Here is an 18,909-nt window from a genome sequence, read left to right on the forward strand (position 1 = left end):
TCTCCTCTCTAAAATGAATAAAAAATTAAAAAAAAATAAATAGATGCAATGGTACATTAATAGCCACTTAGAAAGCTCTTACAACTTGCCAGGATCAGTTCCACCCTGTTAAAAATGCACTGCTCTCTCTCTCTCTTTTTTTTTTTGTATTTTTGTATTTTTCTGAAGCTGGAAACGGGGAGAGACAGTCAGACAGACTCCCGCATGCGCCCGACCGGGATCCACCCGGCACGCCAACCAGGGGCGACGCTCTGCCCACTAGGGGGCGATGTTCTGCCCCTCCGGGGCGTCGCTCTGCCACGACCAGAGCCACTCTAGCGCCTGGGGCAGAGGCCAAGGAGCCATCCCCAGCGCCCGGGCCATCTTTGCTCCAATGGAGCCTTGGCTGCAGGAGGGGAAGAGAGAGACAGAGAGGAAGGGGGGGGGGTGGAAAAGCAAATGGGCGCTTCTCCTGTGTGCCCTGGCCGGGAATCGAACCCGGGTCCCCCGCACGCCAGGCCGACGCTCTACCGCTGAGCAAACCGGCCAGGGCCTGCACTGCTCTCTTAAGCCCTTAGCCCAAGAATCAACAGGACACACCACTGAAGTACACCTCTCCCAGGGTCCGGCAATACACCTAGTGATTCCAGCATCCCCATTCACTTCCCTAACTGTTCTCTGCCAAGAATGCCCTTCTTTGTAGCCAATAATTGGAAATTAAAGAACACTTGTCTGTAAAACTTGTGCGTCAAAGAAGAAATCACAAGAGAAATTAGAAAATTATGATAAAAATACCACATAATAAAATCTGTGATGCCTGACCAGGCGGTGGCGCAGTGGATAGAAGGCCGGACTGGGATGCGGAGGACCCAGGTTCGAGACCCTGAGGTCACCAGCTTGAGCGCGGACTCAACTGGTTTGAGCAAGGTCGCTGGCTTGAGCAAGGGGTTACGTGGTCTGCTGAAGGCCCACGGTCAAGGCACATATGAAAAAGCAATCAATTAACAACTAAGGCATCGCAACAAAAAACTGATGATTGATGCTTCTCATCTCTCTCCGTTCCTGTCTGTCTGTCCCTATCTATCCCTCTCTCTGTCTCTTGTAAAAAAAAAAAAATCTGTGAGATGCAGCTAAAATATAGCCTGGTGGGGAAATTTATGATTGTAAATGTTTACACTAGAAAAGTCAAGCCTTTGCCAGATGGCTCAGTTGTCCCAAAACGCAAAAATTGTGAGTTCGATCCCTGGTCAGAGCACATTTAGGAACAGACTGATGTTTCTGTCTCTCTCTCTCTCTCCCTCTTCCTCTCTATCAAAAAAACAATAAATAAAATTAAAAAATAAATAAAAGAGAATGAATGATCTGTGGTGGCACAGTGGATAAAGCATAGACCTGGAACGCTGAGGTCGCTGGTTCAAAACCCTGGGCTTGCCTGGTCAAGACACTTAAGAGAGGCAATAACTGAGTTGATACTTTCTGCTCCTCCTCAAACCCCATTTCTCCCTCTCACTCATCTGTCTAAAATCAGTAAATAAAATCTTTAAAAGGTAAATAAAGAAAAAATAAAGGTCCAAAAATCAATTATGTAAGGGTCAACCTTAAGCTATAAGACAACTAAACACAAAGCAAGTGAAAATAAAAATAAAAATGGAAATAAACCCAAACCAAATAATAGTGAAAATTAACTATCTAAAGATGATTCTTAAAAAGCTCAACAAAATTGATAAAAACTTTAGCTAGAACTTAAGGTAAAAAGAGAATACACGTGCCTGACCTGTGGTGGCACAGTGGATAAAGCGTCGATCTAGAAATGCTGAGATCGCCGGTTCGAAACCCTGGGCTTGCCTGGTCAAGGCACATATGGGAGTTGATGCTTCCAGCTCCTCCCCCCTGTCTCTCTCTCCTCTCTCTCTCTCTCTCTCCCTCTCTCTCTCCTCTCTAAAATGAATAAATAAAATAAAAATTAAAAAATAAAAAAAATAATAAAATAAAATAAAATAAACAGGTTTAAAAAAAAAAAAAAGAGAATACACGTTACCAAAACATAAATGAAAGAGGAACTACTCTTAAAATCTTACAAATATTAAAAGGAAAACAAGGTAATATTAATAATCTAATTCTAATAAATTTGGTATCTTAGATGACACTAACAAGTTTCCTGAAAAATACTTACCAAAATTGACAAAGTTAAAAAGAAAGACTAAACAACTGTATATATTGAAGATACTGAAGTTGTGACAAAATTTTTTCTCACAAAATTCCAGGTCCAAAAGGTTTTAAGTGCTGAATTATATCAACACTAATCTTACACAAACACTTTCGGAAACTAGAGAAGGAGAGAATACTTTTCTTTTTTCTTTTTAGTTATTATTTATTGATTTTAGCCAGAGAAGAAGGGAGAGAGAGCGAGCAACAGGAACATCGATTCTGTATGTGCCCTGACCGGGGATCAAACTGGGAACCTCTGCACTTTGGGCCGATGCTCTATCCAGCCAGGGCACTCCATTCTTATTTATTTGTTTTTTAGAGAGAGGCAGGGAGAGAGAGAGACAGAGAGGCAGGAACATCCAGCTGTTCCTGTATGTGCCCTGACAGGGGATCGAACCAGCAATCTCTGTGCTTGCAGACAATGCTCCAACCAACCAAGCCATTCAGCCAGGACTTACTTACTTACTTACTTACTTATTTATAAAAGTAGACAGGGAGGGGGGTAAAGGAAGGGCAGAGGAGCAGGAAGCATCAACTCATAGCAGCTGCCTCTTGTATGTGCCTTGACTGAGCAAGCCCAGGGTTTCAAACCAGTGGCCTCAGCATTCCAAGTCGACACTATCCACTGCACCCCCACAGGTCAGGCCTTTTATGGATTGATTGATTTTTTTTTAGAGAAACAGAGAGATGAAGGGTAAGGGATGCATTCATTTGTTGTTCTACTCCGTTGTACATTCACTGGTTGCTTCCCTTGCATGCCCTGACCGGGGAGAGAAGCAGCAACCTTGTCGTTTTGGGATGATGCTCTAACCGAGTAACCAGCCAGGACAAGGAATACTACTTTTTTGCTTTTCTTTTCTTTTTCCGAAGGGAGAAGTTGGCGGGGGCTTGGGGGGTGGCAGACAGACAGACTCCCATATGCATCCAAGCGGGATCCACCCAGCATGCTCACCAGCGAGCGTTGTTCGGAACCATTCTAGTGCCTGAGGCGGAGGCCATGGAACCATCCTCAGCGCCTGGGCCAACTTTGCTCCAATGGAGCCTTGGCTGCGGGAGGGGAAGAAAGAGAGAAAAAGAGAGAGAGAGAGAGAGAGAAAGGAGAGGGGGAAGGGTGGAGAAGCAGATAGGTGCTTCTCTTGTGTGCCCTGCCTGGGGATTTTTTTTCTTTTCTTAAGCAAGAGGAAGGAAGATAGACAGACTCCCCAACTGGAATCTACCCGGCAATTAAAAATTTTTTTTAAATGTTTATTTTATTGATTTTAGAGAGAGAAGGAAGGAGAGAGACAGAAACATCAATCTGTTTCTGTACGTGCCCAGAATGGGGATTGAACATAGGCAACTTCTGTGCTTCAGGACAATGCTCTAACCAACTGAGCTATCTGGCCAAGGTAGGTATACTACTTTCAAAGTCATTTTATGATGCTAACATAACCCTGATACAAAAATATGACAACAAAAAGAAAGAAAATTACAGACCAGTATCTCCTATGAACGAACACTAAAGCCAATCCAAATATTATAGTAAATTAAATTCAGTAATATAGAAAAAGGACAATTTAGCATAATCAAATGAGGTTTATCCCAGGAATGAAAGGCTGATTTAACACTTGAAACGTTTTTTTAAGCGCAGGAGGTGGGGGTGGGGAGACACACAAACGGGCAGAAAGACAGAAAGGGAGAGAGATGAGAAGCATCAGCTCATTGTTGCAGCACTTTAGCTGTTCACTGATCGCTTTTTTTTTTTTTTTTGCATTTTTTCTGAAGCTGGAAACAGGGAGAGACAGTCAGACAGACTCTCACATGCGCCCGACCGGGATCCACCCGGCACGCCCACCAGGGGCGATACTCTGCCCCTCCGGGGCATCGCTCTGCCGCGACCAGAGTCACTCTAGCGACTGGGGCAGAGGCCACAGAGCCATCCCCAGCGCCCGGGCCGTCTTTGCTCCAATGGAGCCTTGGCTGCGGGAGGGGAAGAGAGAGACAGAGAGGAAGGAGGGGTGGGGGTGGAAAAGCAAATGGGCGCTTCTCCTGTGTGCCCTGGCTGGGAATCGAACCCGGGTCCTCCGCACGCTAGGCCGACGCTCTACCGCTGAGCCAACCGACCAAGGCACTGATTGCTTTTTCATATGTGCCTTGACCCGGGCTTACAGCAGAGCAAGTGACCCCTTGCTCAAGCCAGTAAACTTGGGCTTCAAGCCAGCAACCTTTGGGCTCAAGCCAGAGACTGTGAGGTCATGTCTATGATCCCATGCTCAGCTAGATGAGCCCGCGTTCAAGCCAGTGACCTTGGTGTTTCAAACCTAGGTCCTCAGTGTCCCAGGCAAACACTCTGTCCACTGCGTCACTGCCTGGTCAGGCAACACTTGAAAACTCTTACTATAATTCACTGACTTAACAAAATAGAGAAAACCAAATAATCATTTCAGTAGATGCAGAAAACCCTTGGACAAAATTCAATATTCATTCAAGATAAAAATTCTCACCAAATTAGAAAGAAAAGTCCCTGGCCGGTTGGCTCAGTGGTAGAGCGTCGGCCTGGCGTGCAGGAGTCCTGGGTTCGATTCCCGGCCAGGGCACACAGGAGAAGCGCCCATCTGCTTCTCCACCCCTCCCCTCTCTTTCCTCTCTGTCTCTCTCTTCTCCTTCCGCAGCCGAGGCTCCACTGGAGCAAAAAGTTGGCCCGGGCACTGAGGATGGCTCCATGGCCTCGCCTCAGGCACTAGAATGGCTCTGGTCGCAACAGAGCGATGCCCCAGATCGGCAGAGCATCGCCCCGGGTGGACATGCCGGGTGGGTCCCGGTCGGGCGCATGCGGGAGTCTGTATGACTGCCTCCCCATTTCCAACTTCAGAAAAACACACACACACAAAAAAAAAAAAGGAAAGAAAATGGCATGCATATCCATTCACCATCTCATTATCATTATATTATAGGTCCTACCCAGGGCAATAAGGCAACAGGAAAAAAGGCCTGACCTGTGGTGGCGCAGTGGATAAAGCATAGACCTGGAAATGCTGAGGTCGCCGGTTCGAAACCCTGGGCTTGCCTGGTCAAGGCACATATGGGAGTTGATGCTTCCAGCTCCTCCCCCCTTCTCTCTCTCTGTGTCTCTCTCCTCTCTCTCTCTCTGTCTCTCTCTCCCTCTCTTTCTCCTCTCTAAAAATGAATAAAAAAAAAAAAAAGGCAACAGGAAAAAAAAGACACAAAATGAAAGCTATAATGAAAATGTGGAAATGAAGAAGCAAATCTGTCTGTTCCTAAATAAAATGACTGTTCATACAGAAAAATCCTAAAATAATCTATAAAACTACTTCTAGAATTAGTAAGTAAATGTAGTAAGGTAACAAAATATAAGGTCAATATACTATACAAAAATCAAATGTATTTCTATTCAACAGCAAACATGAAAACTAAAATTTTAAAGAGGTGAAATGCATTTTAATAATATATTTTATTTTACTCAAAATATCTAAAATACTATTTCAACACAAAATCCACAAAAAAGAATTGTTACATCTAAGTTCATTGTATTATTTTAGAATAACTATATAGTAATTTTAAAAAGCTACACTTCAAATGCACAACAGCTACATGTGGTCATAGCTACCACACTGGATAACACAGCTAATAGACTGAACTTAGCAATAAAAATTAATCATAATCAAAGAAGGGTTGTTGGGGTTTTAGTAAAAATTAATAGCTGTCCCTAAAATCTGGGGTAAGATAAAGAACCCAGAATATCCGAAGCAATCTTGAAAGAGAACAGCAAAGCTGGAGGACTTACATTTCTTGACTTCAAGACATGCTAGGAAGCTATAGTAATAAAGACTGTCAAGCACTGACTTAAGAACAGACAGACATATAGATCAATGAAATAGAAGAGAGTCCAAAAATGAACTCAACCCGGAACGCTGAGGACCCAGGTTCAAAACCTCGAGGTCGCCAGCTTGAGCGTGGGCTCCTCTGGCTTAAGTGCAGGCACACAAGCTTGACTGTGGGTCGCTGGCTTGAGAAAGCGGTCACTGGCTTGGCTGGAGTCCCCTGGTCAAGGCACGTAGGAGAGACAATCAATGATCAACTAAAAAAAATGCTGCAACGCCTGACCAGGCGGTGGCGCAGTGGATAGAGCGTCGGACTGGGATGCAAGGATCCAGGTTCGAGACCCCACGGTCACCAGCTTAAGCGCGGGCTCATCTGGTTTGAGCAAAAGCCCACCAGCTTGAACCCAAGGTCACTGGCTCCAGCAAGGGGCTACTCAGTCTGCTGAAGGCCCGCGGTCAAGGCACATATGAGAAAGCAATCAATGAACAACTAAGGGGTTGCAACGCACAATGAAAAACTAATGATTGATGCTTCTCATCTCTCTCCATTCCTGTCTGTCTGTCCCTGTCTATTCCTCTCTGATTCACTCTCTGTCTCTGTAAAAAAAAAAAAAATGCTGCAACTACGAGTTGATGCTTCTCAATTCTCTCCTTTCCTATCTGTCTCACTCACTTAAAAAAGAAAAAATTCAACAAAGGTGCCTAGGTAATACAATGGAGGGAAGAACAATCATTTAAACAAATGGTTCTGGAAAAACTGAATATAATTATACAAAACAAGTACATAGAAGCTTATTTCATACCACACAAAAAAATTACTCAAAATATTCCACTAATTTAAGTGTAAGAACTAAACCAATTATTTCTTAGATATAATAATGAAAGCACAATCCTTAAAAGAAAAAAAATTGATAAGCTAGACCAGCAAAATAATTTTTACTCTTCAAAGACATAACTGGAAAAGAAAAGTCAAAGACCAGGAAAAAATAATTGCAAATTATTTATCTGCTAAAGGTCAGAATATATAAAGAACTCACACAGTTTAATAAGAAAAACCAACTTTTTTAAAATGAGCAAAAGTAAATAAATAAATAAAATGATCTGGACACTTTACCAAATAGAAATATGAACAGCAAATAAGCACAAGAAAAGATCTTAAACATCATTAGTTATTAGAGTAATACAAATTAAAACCACAAGATACCACTTCACCCTCACCAGAATGATTAAAATCCAAAAGACTGACAATGCCAAGTGCTAGCAATGATGTGGAGAAACTGGAACCCTTTTGTAATGCTGGCGGGGTGGCAAGTTCTTAAAATGTTTAACATATACAAACCATCCGACCTAGCAATCGCACTCCTAGATAACTATCCTAGAGAAATGAAAACATACGTCCACATAAAGCCCTGGACATAAATGGTCATAGCAACATATAGTATACTTTAATAGCCAAAAACTGGAAACAACCCAAATATTTATCAACTAATGAATGAACAAATAAACAAAATGTGGTCTATTCCTACAATGGAAATCATTATTCAGCAATAAAAAGGAAAGTACTACTGACCTGATACAAACAATATGGATTAACCTCAAAAACATTATGCAAAGTGAAAGAAGTCAAACACAAAAGACTACATATTGTATGATTCTATTTATGTTATTTTTAGAAAAGGCAAAAACTACAGAGACAGAAAAATGGTCAGTACTGTAGTTCCTTGGGGCTGGGAGCAGGGACGGAATACAGCTGGACACAAGAGAATTTTTGGGGTGGTAAGAATGTTCTATAACTCAAATTATGGTGATGGCTGCACAGCTGCACAAATTTACTAAAACTTATCTAATAGTATACTTTATAGTGGGTGAATTTAATGAAATGTAAACAACACTTCAATAAAGTTGTCTGTCTGATGGTATATAAGACAACATAGCAAAAGCAATCATATAATCTACACGAGTGGTAGTCAACCTGGTCCCTACGGCCCACTAGTGGGTGTTCCAGCTTTCATGGTGGGCGGTAGTGAAGCAACCAAAGTATAAATAAAAAGATAGATTTTTACTATAGTCAGTTGATTTATAAAGATTTATTCTGCCAAACAGCAAAAATCCGACATAAAGTACTTGATAAAATAAGTAATTATTATTATATGCTTTAACTTGCTGTAACTCTGCTTTATAAATTTTATAAAGTAAAGTTACTTCCCTACTTTATAAATCACCATTACTGTGGAACCAGTGGGCGGTTAGAAAATTTTACTACTAATGGAGATAGAAAAGTGGGCGGTAGGTATAAAAAGGTTGACTACCCCTGATCTACATGATAGGAATATGAATCTCCACTGTGTAATTTTTTTAAACTTCTTTGTATAGAGTTTAAAATTTTTCATAATAGAAATCAGAGGGGGAAAGTTTGCCAAATTTAATCCAATAGCAATCACTTGCATAAACACCACAGTAAACAAAGGGCTGGCCCTTATACTACTATGTAAGTAGTTTACTGACCTTTTACTCACAATTCAAAATGAAAAACTTCCCCTTCACAGTTTATTTATACTTAAAAAAATATTCCTTATTATTGATTTTGAGAGAGAAAGAGAGAGAGAGAGAGAGAGAAAGAGAAAGAGGGGGGAGAAGTGGGGAGCATCAACTCATAGTAGTTGCTTCCCATATGTGCCTTGACCAGGCAAGCCCAGCGTTATGAACCAGTGACCTCAGTGTCCCAGCCCTTTTAGTTTTAACATAGTTTTGACCAAAGGTTAGCAACATAAATTTTAGAATAGATAAAACTTCCACATAGGTCTACAATACTGATAACTTCACAACACTGTGACTCTCAACCTCCTGGACCAAGCATTCTCAGCGTTCCACTGGATTCTCTGCTCTCAACCTGTTAGTCCCTTAAATATTGCTGTTCCACAATGCACAGTTCTCAGGCCTGCCTCTAACTACCTGGCCTGTCTCTCAGTCATCACATTCCTTCGAAGAGTTGGTCAGTGTAAATGTAAGCTTCAAAGTTAAGAATTCCTCTTACTTTTCTTGAGAGCTAGAAAAGGTGAGAAAGGGCCCTGGCTGGTTGGCTCAGCGGTAGAGCGTCGGCCTGGCGTGCGAGAGTCCCGGGTTCGATTCCCGGCCAGGGCACACAGGAGAGGCGCCCATCTGCTTCTCCGCCCCTCCCCCTCTCCTTCCTCTCTGTCTCTCTCTTCCCCTCCCACAGCAGAGGCTCCATTGGAGCAAAGATGGCCTGGGCACTGGGGATGGCTCTGTGGCCTCTGCCTCAGGCGCTGGAATGGCTCTGGATGCAACAGAGCGACGCCCCAGAGGGGCAGAACATCTCTCCCTGGTGGGCATGCTGGGTGGATCCTGGTCAGGCGCATGTGGGAGTCTGACTGCCTCCCCATTTCCAGCTTCGGAAAAATGAGAGAAAAAAAAAGTAAAACTTAAAAAAAAAAAAAAAAAAAAAAAAAAAAAAAAAGAAAAGGTGAGAAAGGAAGGGCTAAGTTGTGGTATCTAGTTCATCAAAGACTAAAGAGTGCCCTCAAGTCTCTGGGTGGTCTAGAGAAGACTTTAGCATCAAAGATGGGGTCAGAGAGAGGCCAACTGCACCCTATCTTCCAAGTCCCTTTTCCCCCTTTCCCTATACCTCTAAACATGACCCACATGGATCAGAAACCTCTGCGGGAGCTTTCCCTCCAGCTTGAAGGTGCCATGGGGTCACCATTTACCCTAGACCAGGCATACCCAACATATAGCCCGCGGACCAGATACGGCCCACGTAATGAGTTTATGCGTCCTGCGATTAAATTTTTAATATTCTCCACTACTTTAAAATTTCAGCTACTCAGAAGCGGAAGCATCTTTGATTATTGGAAATACAGATATTTAAGAAGATAGTGACACGAAGAAAAGAATTCCGTGTGTGACTAATCTAGGTTTAACTTCCAATAATTGGTCAAATGGATTTGCGATACTTCTGTATTTTTTTTAAAAATTCCATTATAAAGATTTACAACTTTTGTACTCGTCTGTACTCAATATGAACTGTTTGACACTTAGCGGCAATGTGAAACCCACATTCTTTTAGGCGGAGTTTGCCAGTGCGCACCCAAGGTCAGACAATTCATTATTTTTGTGGTCAAGTGTGCTGAATCAAGTGGCACTGTAGCATAGCCAACAGCTGCAGTTGATAACTGAAAACGTGTCCAGGCTGTTTGTAAAACGAAATAATTGTTTTATTTGCAATATAACCCCTTCAAGCTCATTTTATTAATTAAATATTATTTTGATTGATTGCGATACAGTATGGATATTTATACAGTATGTAATTATATATATATTTTTTGTTGTTGTTGTATTTTTCTGAAGTTGAAAACGGGAAGGCAGTCAGACAGACTCCTGCATGCGCCCGACCAGGATCCACCCAGCAGGCCAAACAGGGGGCGATGCTCTGCCCATCTGGGGCGTTGTTCTGTTGCAACCAGAGCCATTCTAGCGCCTGAGGCAGAGGCCACAGAGCCATCCTCAGCGCCCGGGCCAACTTTGCTCCAATGGAGCCTTTGCTGTGGGAGGGGAAAAGACAGAGAGGAAGGAGAGGGGGAGGGGTGGAGAAGCAGATGGGTGCTTCTCCTGTGTGCCCTGGCCGGGAATTGAACCCAGGACTCCTGCATGCCAGGCTGATGCTCTACCACCAAGCCAACTGGCCAGGGCCTGTAATTATATTTTTATTAAAATAATATTGTATATTAAAAATGTTTTTCACTCACACTTATTCGTAAACAAATTACATAAAATTTTGTTTACTTAAAACAAATCATTTTTGTATTTAACATTTTTAAATTTTAATATTTCATCCTGCCCATGAAAAGTTTTCTTTTAATCTGGCCCAGGGGCAAACACTATGGGCCACGCCTGCCCTAGGCACTGCTCCATATTAACTATCCAGCCTGGCTTTGTTCTGCCATTGCATTCAAAATCTCTACACCCTCAGATGTTTCCATATCTTTATTTCAGAAAGCAGCACTTAGCTACATGCATGCCAAAAAGGACTTTGCTGCTGGTCAACAGTATTTCCCTAAGGCTACAGACAAACATCTTACATCATCCTCTACAGTCTGTTCAGGACAGACATTTAAAAGGTATTTCCCTGCCTGACCAGGTGGTGGCGCAGTGGATAGAACGTTGGATTGGGATGCGAAAGACCCAGGTTCAAGACCCCAAGGTCGCCAGCTTGAGCGAGGGCTCATCTGGTTTGAGCAAAAGCTCACCAGCTTGAGCCCAAGGTCGCTGGCTCATGCAAGGGGTTACTCAGTCTGCTGAAGGCCCACGGTCAAGGCACGTATGAGAAAGCAATCAATGAACAATTAAAGTGTTGCAACGCGCAAAGAAAAAGTAATAATTGATGCTTCTCATCTCTCTCTGTTCCTGTCTGTCTGTCCCTGTCTATCCCTCTCTGACTCTCTGTCTCTGTAAAAATAAAAATAAATAAATAAAAGGTATTTCCCTGATACTGGCCCCAAAGCATATTCAGTAGTTATCACCTGTGCACAGATACCTAAAGGAGTAGACCAATGCTGGGAGTCAAGTTCTGCAGTTTGTTTGCTTTTTAAAATTAAGAACATAGTCAATGTGCCATACAATTCTGTCCATTTCCTAATTAAGTCTTGGGGATAAGGGGCGAGGACCAGGGGAAATTCAGGATATGAGCCAATGATTCTAAGTGTTTATGAATGCGTTAACCGCTGTGACCAGCAAGCAGTTCCTGACATGGTTAACAGTGCACAAGTCCACAGCATTTTTACTGGCTATTCTGGAGACATTTTCTTATATGATCTAAGTGCTTCAAAAAATAGAAAAATGGCCTGACCAGGCGGTGGCACAGTGGATAGGGCGTTGGACTGGGGTGCGGAAGACCCAGGTTCGAGACCCCAAGGTCACCAGCTTGGACTCAAGGTTGCTGGCTCAAGCAAGGGGTTACTTGGTATGCTGAAGGCCCGCAGTCAAGCCACATATGTGAAAGTAATCAATGAACAACTAAGGTGTCGCAGCAAAAACTAATGATTGATGCTTCTCATCTCTCCATTCCTGTCTGTCTCTATCTATTCCTCTCTGTCTTTGTAAAAAAAAAAAAAAAATTTAATTAATTCAAAAATATATATAAAAAAAAGAAGACAGAAAAATGAAATAGTATAAATATCAAACTTGGCTTGGAATGGAGACCACCTTGGTAAGACAAAATCTGTAAATTTGTGTGGTCTCTGAGCAAATGATTAGCAGGAGACAGTTGAAGATTTCAGGAGCTTCTATAAGCAACTCCGGAAGCAATTTGGTTATCAGCTCATACTTTAGCAATTCTGTGACTTGCTGCCCGCTCTACGTTCCAACTTTACTGTGCATCTTTTCTACAATAGGTCCCTAAGCAGAAAGCACTGTGGTAAAATTTCAAATCAAAGGTCCCCAAGTCCACTTGAAGTTTGTTAGTAAATGAGTCACAAATTTCTTCTCTGGTTTCCAAACCCTCCCTCCAACCTCCCCCCAAAAGTCAAGTCTCTATCAGAATTTTATATTAATCACTGGAACAAATATTTCTTGATCCCCTGACCACAAAGAACTTAAAGCACCAGAGGGAGATAAATCTTGCACTGAAGAAAACAGTAAATACACACATTCTGGACCCTGTTTACTACACAGCCAACATCTATCTTGGAAAAAAATGTTTTAAGGATTTCAGGAAATTTAACAGTTGCTAGTTTACATCCCAGAGCACATGGATAGTATGTTTATTATTCAAAATGATGCAAGAACATGCTAAATTTATGCAAGGATCAAAGCACATACTGAAAAGCCTCTGCTTCTAACAAAAGTTCCCCAAGGAAACCCATGAGCATGGTCAGTTGTTTCTTCCTCTTTTTAGGCTCCTATAGCTCGTTCACTCATCCAGCCCTCGGAACAAGTTAACAATACAGCTTGCAAATAGATTTCTCCCCCAGAAAAAAGAAATCCAGCAGCCCACCAAAACTGTCACCAGCCCTTCCCACACTTACCAGTGCCATAGGGAGGATGCAGCTGATGGCAGTGAGCATCAACGGCCTGAAAAAATACAGGTGGTAGTTTCAATTTTTATTTAGAATTCTTACTTGCCAACTGCCTGAAATCTTTTAAGGCTACACGAATGAGTCTCCATGCCTCAGCCTGTGTTAAGCCACTTTGTGGTCCAACGACATTTGTTAACACCAGTAGTCATTCACTACACAGCAGAGATGAAGTAAAGGAGTGAACTATGGGCCAGATACAGAAAAACTAGCCTAACAAGATCAAGATGGATGGATTCAGGTCTTAGGAGACTGAAGGTGAGGCAAGAAAGTACTAAAGGGATAAGAGAAAGAAACAAGGTTAAAGCAGAAACAAAGGAGTAAGTGAACACCAGCCTAGACTTGGGCAAAATCAGCAGCAATGGTGGTGACAGTAGGTCCCAGAGGGCCTCTCACCTCAGACAAAGCTCACTCCTCAGTCTAATTTAAGTGGTAGGCCTTCATCTCTCCCACACTTCACACCTACATACTCTTAGCCTCTAAATGGTCAGCTCTCTGGCACCTGATCGTAACTTTGCTTCTTTTCACTTTTCTTAAAAGGTTTCTATGGCCTGATCTGTGGTGGCGCAGTGGATAAAGCGTCGACCTGGAAATGCTTAGGTCGCCGGTTCGGAACACTGGGCTTGCCTGGTCAAGGCACATTTGGGAGTTGATGCTTCCAGCTCCTCCCCACTTCTCTCTCTGTCTCTCCTCTCTCTTTCTGTCTCTCCCTATCCTCTCTAAAATGAATAAAAAAAAAAAATTAAAAAAAAGGTTTCTATGGAGGGAGGGCTAACATGTCATCGAGGCACCCATATGTATAAGCATTTTTAAAAAATCTAATTAATAAACACAAATTTGAAAATTTCTCTGCAGTCTAACCTTAATTAAGTCCTACTATGGTCTCTGAGCATTAAAATCTTACCAAAACAAACAAAAAAACCCACTAAAGACCCCATTATAACAGTTTTTAAATGCAAAATAAAATAAAGCAAAGATATGAAAGACATTCTTTGACCATGAAGGTACTTCTTTTTAATTATGGAAAATTATCAGTACAGTGAAGAGTGTAATGAAGCTCATGTACCCATCACCCAGCTCCAACATCAACTCATGGCCAGGCCCACTGGTATCTGTACTTCACCTATCGTCTACCCATAGATTACTGTGAAGTAAATCCCAGCCAGCATGCCTTTTAGGGTGCATTTCAATGAAAATCCTCTGGGAATTACTTAGTACAAAATGCTGGTTACAGCCCTTTCTAGAATTCTAACAATTTTCTGGGAGAAGGGGGGGGTATATAGGCAGGATGACCATCACTTCTGCCAACCAGGGCCATGTCAAGTAACCATAACCCAATAAGAAAGGCAGACTGGAATTGATAGCCAATGATCTGCACACAGTAGGACTAAAAGCCAAGTCTACTGCCATGTTCCTGCAGCCACAAGCCCATCTTACCCCAAAGTGATTTCAAACAATGCTCCGTCTCTTCTAGTTATGGCGACTGTGAAGAGAAGCAAAGAGGAAATACCAAATACCCTCTAGACAGTACCAGCAGGTCCCCCTCTTCTCCAGAGGACACCTCAGAGGCCAGCACATCTCACTGACAAAGCCACAGCGTGTTTCAAAGACAGAGCTACTAACTGCTGTCCTAAGCTATGTTCAAAACATGGAATGCTGGCCCTGGCCGGTTGGCTCAGCAGTAGAGCGTCGGCCTGGCGTGTGGGGGACCGGGGTTAGATTCCCAGCCAGGGCACACAGGAGAAGCGCCCATTTGCTTCTCCACCCCCCCCCTTCCTCTCTGTCTCTCTCTTCCCCTCCCGCAACCAAGGCTCCATTGGAGCAAAGATGGCCCGGGCGCTGGGGATGGCTCCTTGGCCTCTGTCCCAGACGCTAGAGTGACTCTGGTCGGGACAGTGACGCCCCGGAGGGGCAGAGCATCACCCCCTGGTGGGCAGAGCATTGCCCCTGGTGGGCGTGCCGGGTGGATCCCGGTAGGGCGCATGTGGGAGTCTGTCTGACTGTCTTTCCCTGTTTCCAGCTTCAGAAAAAGACAAAATAAAAACACACAAAAAAAACCATGGAATGCTATTTTTATAACCTTTGTGTTCATATAAAACTCTATTAGAATGAAAGCTCCTTGAGGGTGGAGATTTAATTTCCTTCTCTGCCACACCCAAGCACCTGGAACAATGCCTATGAAGGTACTAGGTCCCATATGCTAACACCACCCTTTACCTGGTTCCTAACACACGACCAAAGTATCTCCTCCATAGATCAAGCAGACACCAAGGTCTTCCAAGCCCTCGAGGGATACACAAAGAGACCAGATACAGTTCTTCTGAGGAAAATTTAAAAAGGGGGGGGGGGCAAGAGGAATTATGTGGGTTGCAGAAAGGACAGAGAAGCTGACAGGTCTGAGAAGGCAAAAATCAAACGAGGGGTTATGGAAAGGAATGATAGAAAGGAGTTCAGGCTGGAGAAGCCACTTTTAAGTTTTTCAACAAAGCAAGAAAATAAAAATGGTGTTTTTAGTGAATATGGCAGAAAAATATGAGGCCCTGGCAGGGTAGCTCAACCGGTTAGAGCACTGTCCCTACATGCCCAGGTTGCAGATTTGGTCCCTGGTCAGGGCACAAACAATAATTAATCAATGATGGCACGAATGAGTGAAACAACAAATCAATATCTGTCTCTCTCTCTCTCTCTCTCCCTCTCTAAGGATTAGTGAATAAAATTAAAAAAAAAAACCACCCTAAAAATAAATAAATAAAAGTAGAAAATGTTTTATTTATATCTTCTCTTTCACCATTCTAAAAAAGGGACAAGAACTAAAAGCAAAGAGATGCTTATTTTATGGCAGAGATTAAACTATCCCCCTCCCATTTTTAGCATCTAACTAAAAGTTAAAAACAACAGACACGCAGGAAACACTTGTTTACTGGGAATCAACAAATTATCAACCTATCTCAATTACCAACAAACAAAGAAAATCAAATGATTCATAAAAAACACTCTGATGAAAAAGAACAGCACCTGCCACCTCATCCCCTTGTCCTCCAACCCACACCCTCCCAGTCTTCCTATCCAGGAGAAATCTCTACCAGGCCATTTGTCTGGGTTCTTTTGGTTGTTGCCAACATCACTGAGCATGTCCACAGTTCTCTTCCAGATGTAGTTCTTATACCTCTCCCTACTTCCCCTTTCTATGCCCAACCTTTTAACGTTTAAGTCACCTTGGTTAACTTTAGGACATTGTTTACAGGACCTGAATTGCATTTTTCTTCCTCGTGCTTTCAGTGTTACTGCCCTTGGGCCACTCAAAGAAGAATACTAATACAGTATCTTTAGTCACCACCAATTACTCATACCTGTGCCACACATGTGTTTGCTTTATATTTATTTAGCTCGTGATATTTTTGTGTAGTTTTTCTGCTTTGCATGGGAATTCTAATTCCTTCATCCCTTGTAAAGAGTCCTATGGTTTCTTCATTGTATCCCAATCATCTTCCAGTTTCTTCATTCTGATAATTGCTAGGAATCTACCCTATTCCTATTCTTAAAGTTTTTCTTGGATCCCACTAAAATTCTGTTCAGCCTGTGGTGGCGTAGTGGATAAAGCATCAAATTGGAATGCTGAGGTCGCCAGTTTGAACCCTGAGCTTTTCTGGTCAAGGCACATACAAAAGCAACTTCTATGAGTTGATGCCTCCCCTCTCTCCTCTTCCTAAAATCAATAAATAAAATATTTAAAATAAAATTATGCTCAAATATGGGCTGACTGCTTTGCACACCTTTTGTACAGGTGGCCATGAGATTTTTCGGTGGCCTATTAGATTAGTGCAACCACTTACTTCTTGAATTCTTTATTTTCCTCTGCAAGTAAATATACCAGAAAAGTTCCAAGGAAGTAAATATCAGAAGTCCTTGATGTCCAAAAATAAGCTTATTTTGCAATGGCAGAATTCTAGGTTCAAAACCATTTTCCCTCAGGACTTTGAAGACAGTTGCAATACTTTCTTTTGGTTGTCAGTCACTGTTGCTGATGAAACATATGGTTCCCATGTCTTTTAGAAGACCGATATATCTTTATAAAAAACTTTTAGGGTTTTCTGTTTACCTTTTTTTTATTCTTTTGGGCAATGGGTAGACCCTTTCAGTATGAAGTCTGCTCTTCTCTTTAGCTTCTGGAAATTTTCTTCTTATACTTTTTAGTATTCTCCTGGCAATTTTTTTCTCAATTCCCAGAAACTCTAGTAGATGTTAGATCTCTAGATCAGTGTTTTCAACCAGTGTGCCATGAGACATGGTCAGGTGTGCCGTGGGGAAATTAAATATGGGTTCCCAAATTACGGCCCACATGCTGGATACGGCCCGCGGAGGCTATTTATCTGGCCCACCGCCAGCCGCCTCCATCCAAACATAAACATCCCCCTCACAATCCCTCCAGCTATCAGCGACAGGAAGAGTGGAGGCACAGGGAACGCTCACTGACCAATCACATTCTAGGATTTATCCCGACCACTAGCAATGAACCAATAGTAGGCCGCCTCTCATCCACACCCAGGAAGGTCCCCACACTTGTCATTGTGTGGCCTCAGTGAGTAGTTGAAGCTGCTACTCCTCCCCATGGTCCAGATTTCTAATCCTGGTCAGGACTGGAGGTAAATGTTGCCACCACTAGATGAAGCCTCAGCCTCAGCCTCAGCTGGTTATGTCTATCCTGATGGTGTATATAGATATTTGACCTTTTTCTTTTTAAAAGAGGTCCCCGCAGAGGGTGATATACAATGCATCACAATGTTATCTAACTTTAAAGCTAAAGTTTGCTGATCTTCCTTTGGACAGTTTTTGGTTATCTGTTGCCAAGGAGTTCCCCATTCTAGCCAACAAAGCTATTTTGACATTGCTCCCGTTTTCTTTTCTTTTCTTTTTTTTTTTTTTTTTGTATTTTTCTGAAGCTGGAAACGGGCAGGCAGTCAGACAGACTCCCGCATACACCTGACCAGGATCCACCTGGCATGCCCACCAGGGGGCGATGCTCTGCCCATCCGGGGCATCGCTCTGTCGTGACCAGAGCCCCTCTAGCACCTGGGGCAGAGGCCAAGGAGCCATCCTCAGCGCCCGGGCCATCTTTTGCTCCAATGGAGCCTCGGCTGCGGGAGGGGAAGAAAGAGACAGAGAGGAAGGAGAGGAGGAGGGGTGGAGAAGCAGATGGTTGCCTCTCCTGTGTGCCCTGGCTGGAAATCGAACCCAGGACTTCCGCACACCAGGCCGACGCTCTACCACTGAGTCAACCGGCCAAGGCCTGCTCCCGTTTTCAACCACATATCTATGTGAGCTGAGCTTCTCAAGCTTGACTGCGATAAAAACTAAAAACAGAGAGAGACTGAGAACTGTTGAGGAAGAGCTTCGTGTGTGTCTTTCTACCATTCCTGGCAGGATATCCCTTTTGTGTTCATCGACACAGGCCCAGGTCTCACACTAAGTGAGTATAAATATTAATACATTTAGAAACTATATTATTAACTATATGTATAATATGTACTGTGTTAGAGTGTCATTTTGTGTCATTTTGGTAGGTGGTGTGCCCCAGGATTTTGTAAATGTAAAAAATGTGCTGCGGCTCAAAAAAGGTTGAAAATCACTGCTCTAGATTGATCCTCTATATCTCTTTTTTTCATACTTTCCTCTTGCCTGTATTTTGAGTTTATATTAAAATATTTTCTTGATTTTTTTTTTTTTTTTTTTTCTTTTTTCATTTTTCTAAAGCTGGAAACAGGGAGAGACAGTCAGACAGACTCCCGCATGCGCCCGACCGGGATCCACCCGGC

The 18,909-nt window shown here is 42.8% G+C and overlaps 1 protein-coding gene across 5 annotated transcripts in view; it reads right to left on the reverse strand.

Annotated features, from left to right (window-relative positions):
• The window catches only part of ARIH2 (ariadne RBR E3 ubiquitin protein ligase 2), a 69,961-nt gene that overhangs the window by 24,226 nt on the left and 26,826 nt on the right, over positions 1-18,909 (reverse strand). Inside the window, exon 2 of one of the 5 annotated variants that reach the window (XM_066244483.1) lies at positions 13,049-13,094. The exons of the other annotated variants lie outside the window; for them this stretch is intronic. Within the exon in view, the coding sequence (XP_066100580.1) occupies positions 13,049-13,087 (39 nt within the window). The 5' untranslated portion in view covers positions 13,088-13,094. The remainder of the gene's footprint in view (positions 1-13,048; positions 13,095-18,909) is intronic. 5 annotated transcript variants of the gene reach the window in all.

This window comes from Saccopteryx bilineata, chromosome 10 (assembly GCF_036850765.1).
Source record: "Saccopteryx bilineata isolate mSacBil1 chromosome 10, mSacBil1_pri_phased_curated, whole genome shotgun sequence".
Taxonomy (NCBI): Eukaryota; Metazoa; Chordata; class Mammalia; order Chiroptera; family Emballonuridae; genus Saccopteryx; species Saccopteryx bilineata.